Source organism: Acanthochromis polyacanthus, chromosome 8, assembly GCF_021347895.1.
Source record: "Acanthochromis polyacanthus isolate Apoly-LR-REF ecotype Palm Island chromosome 8, KAUST_Apoly_ChrSc, whole genome shotgun sequence".
In the NCBI taxonomy this organism is placed as follows: Eukaryota; Metazoa; Chordata; class Actinopteri; family Pomacentridae; genus Acanthochromis; species Acanthochromis polyacanthus.
The window spans coordinates 11,712,978-11,723,579 of NC_067120.1; the positions used below are offsets into that span (position 1 = coordinate 11,712,978).

The 10,602-nt window shown below is 45.8% G+C and overlaps 1 protein-coding gene across 1 annotated transcript in view; it reads left to right on the plus strand.

Moving 5' to 3' along the window:
- otud7a (OTU deubiquitinase 7A) overlaps positions 1-10,392 on the plus strand; it is a 42,080-nt gene extending 31,688 nt beyond the window's left edge. The window contains exons 9-13 of the mRNA XM_022190643.2: positions 304-431; positions 528-677; positions 5,871-5,985; positions 6,622-6,706; positions 7,044-10,392. Coding sequence (XP_022046335.1) covers positions 304-431; positions 528-677; positions 5,871-5,985; positions 6,622-6,706; positions 7,044-8,609 — 2,044 coding nt within the window. The 3' untranslated portion in view covers positions 8,610-10,392. The remainder of the gene's footprint in view (positions 1-303; positions 432-527; positions 678-5,870; positions 5,986-6,621; positions 6,707-7,043) is intronic.
- The last annotated feature ends 210 nt before the right edge of the window (positions 10,393-10,602 follow it).

The window sequence follows — 10,602 nt, forward strand, 5'->3', positions numbered from 1 at the left end:
CCCTGGTGGTTGCATGGCTGAGAGCTCTGCCTCAGCTTTTTCTCTCCAGCCCTCCCTCCTTCCCCTGTCCTGCTTTCTTTTATCGAGACACATGTGGGAAAAGACGGACGCTGTTTGCTGTATAAAGGCAGCCAAAAGAAGGAAGGAAAATGGTTCCAACATGATCAAATTAGATTACACAGGCACATGATTAGCATGGACATTTGCTACTTTAGCTGCAGATGTTTTCGAATCAGTCAATACCAATTCAGGAAATTGTCACAGTATGCTTGAGTGTAATGTGTGTGTGTGTTTTTCCCTCAGGGTGGATAACTCTGAGGATCCAGTCTATGAGAGTCTGGAGGAGTTCCATGTGTTTGTGCTGGCCCACGTGTTACGCAGGCCGATTGTAGTGGTGGCTGACACGATGCTCAGAGACTCAGGAGGAGAAGGTAGACCGACTGGCCGCCGCTTGATTCGATCTTTTACAGCACAGTAAGATAAGCAACAGAGGGAAACTAACTGCTGTGTTTCTAACTGAATTCCAGCGTTTGCTCCCATCCCATTCGGAGGTCTCTATCTGCCCCTGGAGGTGCCTCCGAGTCGCTGCCACTGCTCCCCTCTGGTCCTGGCCTACGATCAGGCTCACTTCTCTGCGCTCGTGTCCATGGAGCAGAGAGACCAGCAGCGAGAGCAAGGTGAGCAAAAGTCCAGCGTCACAAAACCACCCACATAATCTTGACAGAAAAAGCTGACGGCATCTTCAGGTCGCGACATTTGAGATAGACCTTTTCTTGACCTCCCCCTTTTATGAAAATTCAAAGTTTGAGCTGCCGAAGTACGCAATAGTTCGTCAGTCTTTGCTTTTAACTTAGTGGGTAGATTGCGAGAGTGAAGACGAGTGGTCTGCCTGTCCTGCTAGAGGTGAATAATGTATGAGACAGCAGTCTAATTACCTGTGATCCATTATTAAAACAGGCCAGTTGGCAGCAGGAACCAGGGAGTGGCCAACTTGGAGCAAAAGTGGACAGCATGCTCCTTTTTCTGATTTATTAAGAGCTGATCAAATAATCCAAGCCTGTATGCGATCACATGTCTACATTTATCATCTGCAGTCGTTATTGTGGGTTTGGTTTGTCACGGTAGGCGTGTCTGTTTTTGTGTTTGCCTCCTTCACAGGAATTTATAACTTGGTGCTCCGCAGAGCATATTGATCGTGTTATGTTGTGGCGAGGGAGTGTTGATTTTTCCATTGTTTTGCCCATTCAGATGCCAGCGTTCCCACTCCGGATGCGTTGCTCATTTTCGAGGTCAGAGTATTCCTCACATGGAGTTCCTTTAATTGACAAATAGAGTGGATCTCCTTGACAACCAGTCTTAGTAGTCACGGCACTCTTTCTGTATCTGGCTCAGTGGGTGGAACTCACTTGTCATTTGCGTGGGCAGATGGCCAACTCTGTCTCAGTCTTTTTTTCTCACTCTCGAGCGCAGATTCTCTGAAGCTAATGGTTTCTTTCTTCTCCTCTGTCTTCCTCCTTCCTCTTTTTTCTCTCTCCGTTGCACTTTGCTGAATATGTAAGGTTCTATTCTCGGCCTATAGACACCAACCTAGTCATTATGTCGGGGTACGACCACTGCAGACTAGCAGACAGACATGATTACTAACCTGCCATCCCTGCCCTGAAGTCATTCCCCATAACGCCCCGGCATCACATGAAAGCCAGCCTACCCCACAGCCCAGAACTATTCAGGACTTGTGCTGGGTGTTTTAATGTGGCTGAGGGGATTCTCTTCCTGTCCACCAGATGGTGCATATGTCCACAGAACCCACTGCAGCTCCGTCACAACACCACTGCATGGCTGTACTTTATCATTCTGGTACACGGTGTCCTGTGATAGGATCAGAAAGCGTTTTGTCTGCAGTCTCTCTCCTGGATGCTATGAAAACGCTTTCACGCTTTACTTGGTGCATTTGTGTGTCATGTGATGACTCATATTACGCTGCAGTGATACAAATCTGTGCTGCCCTAATTGGGATTTTCTGCATCTGCAAATGCGTGACGTATATTTAGTTGTTAAAGCCGGTTGTCTGCATTTTTCATGTCATTTGTGAACTTCAAGATGCAGCAGTGTGTCACCGTGCCAGCTCATATCTCTGAACAGATGCCAGACAGACGGACAGACAGACCTAATCTTCCACTGCCAATTAGGGCAGAGTAGCCCCAGCCAGCCCCTAAGCCCTCACCACATCGCCACATATGGGCAGGGTCCCGGGGCTGCTGGGGCCCCAACAAACCAAGCCCTCTCTCCTGACAGTCAGGCCACTGTGTGGTTGTCTCAGGTGGACGGTTGCTCTCGGTTTCCTCCAGCACAGCGAAGAGCATCTGAGTAGCTGCTGGCCGTGTGTGTGTGTTCAGGTGTCAGAGTCCGAGTTAGAATACTGGCTCTTTCTTTAGCCTGCTGTATGGAAGATTATAGTAGAGTCCCTCATAGTAACCTGACTCTAAATCACTCTGTCAGATCATGCTACTGTTCAGTTTTTGGCCTGCTTGCACGACTTCTGGGCCAGCACTGATAGTGGACGGCAAAAAACAACAACATGGGAGTGATGAGGTTATTGCCAAGAATCAAAACTTTCTTTTCTTCTGAGCACGCCCCAAAGGTGCAGTCGAGTGGTTTTCCTGAGTAAAGCAGCAAGGTGGCCCTATAGTCCCGTACACATGCGTATGTTTTCTATCAGCCCGTTGCTGCTCACCTGCTGTGTGATAATGACTAGCTCCTCAGTAGATGCCGCTGACTATCTTTCATCAGCTTGTTTGCGCTCCTGTGGTTAAGCAACGTATGAGAGGAATTGACCCTTTGGAAAACTCTGGAGCTATTTCAAGCTTTGGTACCAAAACACTTCCAGGTTTTCTTTGGCATCCAATCATAACATTTCTAGCGCCCCCTTTTTGAATATAGTAAATGGTCGTCTTTTACACAAAGACCACCTACATACCAGAGTGGTGTAACCATGCAGCTCTGGTCAGGTTTCACATCTTAATCTGTTAAATACACCTAGTGTATTAGTCACCATGCATTCAGTTTAATTAAAGCAATATGGCAATCAGCATGAAAATCCTATTTGTTGTGGTTGTATGTGTGACTTCACATGTGATGTATTTGTAATTGCCACCATGATTCTGCTGTTAAAATGTGAGGGAAAGAGGCTCAGGCTTGTTTATATGCATGACTGCTGTTTACTCTGGTGAATTGGGCTCTATAAATCTGCAGCTGTGCTGAGTGACCAAAGTCAAGAATTCAAATTTGTGCATTTTCCAGACGGTACAAATTGTTCTTGAATCTCAAAACCAAGGGAACATTGACCCAGAGTTTCCTGCCGCACATCAAACCTTGTAGTAGGTGGCCTCTGAAGGGAGTAAAAGAATAGTGAGAAGTCTTTTTCATTCTGCAAATCATTGACACGAAGCTGACATGTTTGAAGTTCTCATTTTACAAAGCAAAAATAACACACAGCAAACATGTTTATGTCCAATCAAGTCACATAAATAAATGCTTAGAAAGATGATCTACCTCATTTCCAACAGCTGTTTCCTCACATGTTACACCCAAGTTTCCTCCCCTTCTACCCGTCTGAATCCCCCCGAATCAAGTTGTAAACCGAGCAAAGCTAAGCAGGACAGCAGTTATGTTGTCGAGTGCGTGGCCTGCATACCACCGAGGGCTGTGATGTCATCCACGCATAAGTTATGGGAATCGGTCATTCAAGGACAACGAAACAAGGCTGCCAACAGGGATAGTAAATACATTACAGCACACTTTAGTCCCCCAGAGCTCAATTGGCAGTGTTGAGTCTCTGAATCTGGACCAGACCCAGGCTGGAACAACAGCACACACAGCACTTTGGAATGGCGAGGAAGGAGGACAGCTGCATCGTGGGAGCCAGGACGGCACCTCGCAAACCTCCGCTGCCTGCTGCATGACCCGAGTGGGAACTGAGTGGGAGCTGGTTCACTGTCTTCTGCCTGCCGCTGTGTGTGTTTGTGATTATGACTGTTTTTTTCTGGGCAGGACTCTTCTAGGAAAGACCCTTGTTCAAGAAAAACATTTTCCCCTCTCAGCTTACAGAGCTGCCATGCCCATGCTCTCATTACTGCTCGGCTGTGTGGCTGCAGGCATTAGTCATGCATTTTTGTAGGTAGGTGGTGTAAGATTAATTGTAATTTGCAGGGACAGCAATGGCAAACTTGACATATCAGGACAGATTTCTGGATGAGCCTAGCTTTGTCATCAGTGCTAATAGTGGTGTGTTTAGTCCACCAGTTAAAATGTGTTTGCTCAGTGGCTAATGGTGCCAGAAACCAATTAGTGATCGTGTTATATGTAGATGGGTGTGGCTGGACTTTCTCAAGAAGCATCATCACCATGCATGTATCATCAGTATTTTGACAGCACGCATGCTTTTGTCATGCACATTGCACCTAAGCAGAGCAACAGAAAAAGACACATAAGGGACAGAGTGAGGCTTTGACCTGTATCAGGGGCACAGGAGGGGCAGTTGCTGCTGCTATCTGTGTCTCCGCGAGGCCTGCAGAGCACAGCAGCCTATTGGCAGTGGAAGAATTGATGAGGCAGGGAGGGGACTGTGTATTCCATCTGGGTCTGACAGTGAAGGCTGGAATGTCCTCGGCCTGAACAGCCTGCCTCTCTCCGCTGTCATGTGGACAACAGCCCCCACACTAGGTAGCCTGAGGAGAGGTGTCATGTGAGCCAGCGAGGTCTAGCTAGTCCTCCTCATACTGCTGTATTAAAAGGCACCCACGCACTCGCACAAAAACACATACTGTACACGCCTGCACTGTGCAACGCGCTGTAAGCACATTTCCCACGAGAGGAAGCCCGGGTAGGTGTCTGTTTTATGTCCTGTGTCCAGTGATTAGTGTTGAAAACCTCTTCCTGCTTATAAGTAGCTGATCATATCAGAGGAGGATGAATGAAATTATTTCAGCACTCCTGCTCTTATCCTGTACTGCTGCATCTGATTGCTGCTCTATTACTAAACCAAATCATGGAGTGTAGCTCTGATCAGCTGTAGAACTGCTCAGTTTCTTGTAAATCGAAGCAGCTGTCTCGTTATGCTAAGTTCAGGCTTCCATTTTCTGGGAAATGGTGAACTGGGATGCTTCTAGTTTATCACAACATAGGGCCTGTTGTTGTAGCTGTAGTTATAATTCCTTTTGAAAATTAGACCAATGTAGGTTAGGAAGCAATGCTTGTCAGATAAATCCCATCAGAGCTTGCCCGGTTTTTATGCATTTGTAGATGTTTATGATGGTTTGTTTTTAGCATTCCAAGGTCAAGCTTGCAAGTTCATTTTTTGATTTTGGAAACTTTTCCTCACCACAAGACCCATTTAGTCGCTGTTTTGGAGCTTTCAGTTGTATCATATGATACAATCCTCCAGAGCTCCAGACCAGCTATAACCCAGGTTAAAATAAACCAGATTTTTCCTTTAATTTTCTTCTTTGTGGAAAAGATTAAGAAGACTGGTTACACTAGACTAAACAGGCAAGTCTGTGTTATAAGAGCACCAATCAAGTTTGACTGAAGCCTTTCTCGGGAGGGATGAGTCAGTGTGAGTGACACTCACTGGTCACGGTTACTTCTCTGCCTAAAAAATGAATGACAGATCAAATACACCTCCGGTATACTTTACCCCACACTGACAGGCATCTGGGATAATTAATGTGGCATCATTCTAGCGTGTCATTATGGTGTCCCTGTAGCTCTGACACCATGATGGCCCTGTGAGTGGGGACCAGTAGCATGCCATTTTGCATCCGTGGCAAAGCTGGACCAAAGTAATGTTCTGATAATCTCATCTCTTCCAGCTGTTATCCCTCTGACTGACTCGGAGCACAAGCTGCTGGCGCTCCATTTTGCCGTGGACCCTGGGAGGGACTGGGAGTGGGGGAGGGACGACAATGATAATACCAAGCTAGCCAAGTAAGTCCTGTATAGTATATCGCTGGGTGATGCTTATCAACAAAGCACACAGAGGCACTGACTGCGAAAGCAGCCCCACGGAGGGCGAGAGAGTAAAAACTGCAGGCCGAAGCAGTTCTGTCAGTCCACCCACAAGGCTCTATGTGGGGGATTTAAGTCTGATTATGGGCTCCAGGCTCAGGTCACTTCAAAGAGTGAGCAGTGAGAGAACAAATTGTGAGCCACGTCAGTCATTCATAGGGTTTCCCAGGAACGGCCTCACTAAAGCAGCAACACCCTCTCAGAGTTTAGCAAAGAGTTTATGTAAGGGTTTCTGTTTCATTTTCCTGCCAGTCAGGGGGTTAGCTTATCCTTGAACAAGCTGCAGTATGAGCAATGCAAATATACATTGAAAAGATGCTGAAACCACTTCCTAATACCAAATCTTTATATTACCCTCAATGCATTGCCAGCCTTGCAGCTTTGCTTATGCAGGGGATCTGCGTTTAAGTGGTAAACTGCTGCAGATTTCAAGGAGTTTTTAAACTCAGGAACTTCTAAAGATGTTACAATAATTCCATACGTATATGCATTTGGCAGATGTTAACTGTATAATGTCATTGCTTGTTGTTCATAATGGATACATGTTTTTTCCAGTCTCATCTTGTCTCTGGAGGCCAAACTTAACCTGCTGCACAACTACATGAATGTAACATGGATCCGGATTCCGTCTGAAACAAGGGTAACTTTCTCTCACATGTGTGTCTTGTTTTTCACGGTTCATTTAGCCCTAGAAAGACTCCCTCATTCCAGATGTTCTTGAAACCCAGTCCAATCAATCAGTTTTATTTACTGTCAGAATGCAATAATCTCAGGCATTTATGTGTGTACTGGTTATGAATCATCAAAAACAGGCAATTAAGTTCTTTTTGAAAACTTAGTTTTTTGAGAGTTTGTCTGGAATACATTGGGAATCCTTTAAATCTCAAACCAGAGATGAAATTTCAATTATAACTTCAATCAAAATGTTGCACGACATTCTGTGTTGTCTTCAGTTGTATCTGTGTGTCTTTGTACAGGCTCCCCTGGCTCAGCCAGAGTCTCCCACAGCCTCTGCAGGTGAGGATGTCCAGTCTCTAGCTGAGTCCATGGACTCTGACCGCGAGTCTGTCGGCAGCAACTCTAACGTCAACACTGGAAAGCCCAGCAAGGAGAAGGACAAAGACAAGCAGCGCAAAGACAAAGACAAGAGCCGGGCTGATTCTGTAGCCAACAAACTGGGTAGCTTCAGCAAAACCTTGGGAATCAAGCTGAAGAAGAACATGGGAGGCCTGGGTGGCCTTGTGCACGGCAAAATGAACAAATCTAACTCTGGCTCAGGTCGTAGTGGGGAGAACGGAGGGGAAAAGGCAAAGAAGAAGGAGTCTAAGACAACCAAGGGAAGCAAGGAGGAGTCAGGCCAGTCAGCCAGCTCCACCTCTTCTGAGAAGGCCACTAGTCCCTCCCCTACAGACAGAGACAGACCCTCCAGCTCCTCCCCCACAGAGAGACAGGACAGTGTAGGTAGAGTCTCAGGGGACAAGACCCTAGAAAACTGGAAATACAGCACCGATGTCAAGCTCAGCCTCAATATCCTGCGGGCTGCCATGCAGGGGGAGCGCAAGTTCATTTTTGCAGGACTCCTGCTCACCAGCCATCGACACCAGTTCCACGAGGAGATGATCAGCTACTACTTGACAAATGCCCAGGAGCGCTTCAGCCAGGAGCAAGAGCAGAAGAGGAAGGAGGCCGAGAAGAAACCCCCTGCCACTAACGAGGTGGCCGTCAAGAAGCCAGAGCATGAGAGTGTCTTCCAGAGGGAGAGATCGGACAGCTCACCTCCGGAGAGCTGCTCTCCCGTCCTGCCCCACCACACCCACACCTACAACAACTCACAGCCCCCACTGAGTCTCAAGATGCAGGACAGAAACAGTCCCACTCCTGTAGCCCCTCATGTCTCTGTCCCCGTCCCTCCTCTTACCCCGCCAACTGCCTCGCACCACGTCTCTCACCCCGCCCCAGCCCCTGCGCCTTACTCCTCCCCCAGTATTGGTGCTAAGAGACCTGGGCCTGTTCCTGTGTCCGCCCACTACAGCCATACGCCGCCCATCCAGAGGCACAGTGTCATTCACTTACAAGATGTCAACATGCAATCCTCCATCTTCCAAGATGACCCCTATAAGCCTGTGGTAGGCACATTAAAGACATGCGCCACCTACCCCCAGCAGAACCGCACACTCTCATCCCAGAGTTACAGCCCTGCTCGCCTGTCAGGAGTCCGCACTGTTAACACCATAGACACCCTGTCCTACAACATGCCTGGCGAACACAAGTCCCACACCTACACCAATGGATTCGATGCGGGAGACATTCAGGACTGCCTTGAGTTTGCTGATGAGGACAACTCGTCTCACACCTGGCTCAACCAAGACAAAACCAAAGGGCGGAGCTCTGGAAGCCCTTTGTACTGCTTTCAGCAGCGCCGCTGCAAGAGGGAGAACTGTTCCTTCTACGGCAGGCCAGAGACAGACAACTACTGCTCCTACTGCTACAGAGAGGAGCTGAAACGCAGGGAGAGGGAGAGCAAAGTGCAGAGGCCTGTATAGCCATTACCGCTGCTTCAGCCACTTGTCAACGAGGCCGCAGGAGACTTGAGGGAACAACACCATCTGCACTCTGCATCTAAAATTACATGATGGCAGACATTTTTCCTATTTTGTTGAAGAATGCTCGTGTATTCCTGTCGCCCTTCCCTTGTTGGTAAAGATTATTACTTTATGATGGGGGAAGCAGAACTTGAAACAGTGAGCAGCTTTGGCCAGATATTGTTATTTTGTTTTACTTCTGTCTCATTGAAGTTAGTCTTTTACTTGTTTTAGAGTAAAAGTCATCTCTCTGTGATGTAAACTTTCTGTATGTGAAGGAGAGCTCTTTATTTTTCAAAGTACAAAAGATTTGCATCTCATCAGGAAGGAACATTTTAGCTCTTTTAATCAGTTTGAATGCAATACCTCTGCTTGGTTCTTCAAAATCTCTGTGGAAAATTTGTAGTTGTTTTGCAATCAAAAGAAATTTAATGGGGGATTAATATTAGACTTTAAAGCAATAAATTGGTGATTTTTTGCTACACCCTCTCCCAATTTGTCTATGCACCAATAATATAGTTACTGTAGGTTGACTGTGTCTTGTAAATTGTAAAAGATTGTCACAGTGTGCTTTTGTAAACAAATTTGAACTACAGGAATTTAAATGTGTAAGCATCATAGATTGTAATCTTGGATTAGGATGAAATGTAAAACACATCTGTTAAGTGTACCTTTGTTCTTACCACGGTGCAAGGGTTTGCTGTGTCAGAATTGGACTCAAAATATTGTGTAAGATATCATCTCACATATTTGCCCGTAGTCGACCTACTCAAGTCCACAAGCACTGCCAAACCGGCTTCTCTAAACAATTACAATTCAAATTTTCAAAAATGTTTTCTGTGCCAAACACTGAACAATGTGCATAGGATGAATTGCTTCTCAAATATGCAGTGTTTATGGTGTGTTTCTCTGAGTTGCCTGTCCGCTACTCTACTCGGTAAATGTCTTAGATGAGAAGAACAACTATGGGTAGCGAGAGCAGGCCGATGTGTATTTGTCTGACGTGTTATTGCGTGTCTCTTCCCCCCCGTACACACACACACAACACAATGTGCAATCATGCTATTAGCACTATGTGGTGACCTGCAGTATAGATGTGTCACCGGTCCAGTGTGAGATTGTTCTTCTTCCATTTCTAGAGGCCGTTAAAAGAAGCACCTGCTGCTACGAGCACCTCAAGCCTTTGTGATCATCAGTGCTTTAACCAATCAGTGGGTTTTTAAAACCCCAGGCCTCCAAGTGCTTTCTGCTCATTCGACATGACTACTGTAAAGACGCAGTGTTTGTGTTGCTGTTTGTTCTGGTGATGCTTGGATAATGTACCATGCTGTCCTTAACTAAGTGTGTCCTGGCCAAGGATGTCCACTGCTCCCTCAGTTTGCTTCTGTCTCTCTCCTGTACACACTGCAGTGTTGCTCCTCTTTGTTTCTATGTGACTAGTTCATGGACTCTCACCATGTTAGGACTGTAAGATATGATTTTGTATTCCTTTAAGAGTTTTACACTACTTTAAATTATTAATTTGCACATTAGGTACAGATGTAAATATGAAAAAAAAAATAGTTTATTGTTACAAACACGGTGTGCGTGTGTTATTTTTGTTTTGCTGAAATCAGGAAAAATCCAGAGGATATAAATGACATTTTTAGGCTATTAGGAATATTTTTAACCAGTAATGTGTTCTGAGAGTTTCAAGTTATTTTATAAGAATCTGCTCTACATGCACAATACACTTTTTGCTATCTGTTTGCTTTAATCTTCTTTATTTTTTCTAGCGAGGCAAGAAGATGATAATGGGCTCGAAACACTTCATAAATCAAGTTTCAGTATGGTTATTGTGTTTTATGCAACACACTGATGACTGTCAGTGGAAATGTTCCAGCTTTATATTGCAGTAATCAGTGCTTGGAGTTACTCAACATCCCGTCACAGGTAGATGAGCATCAGTAATACT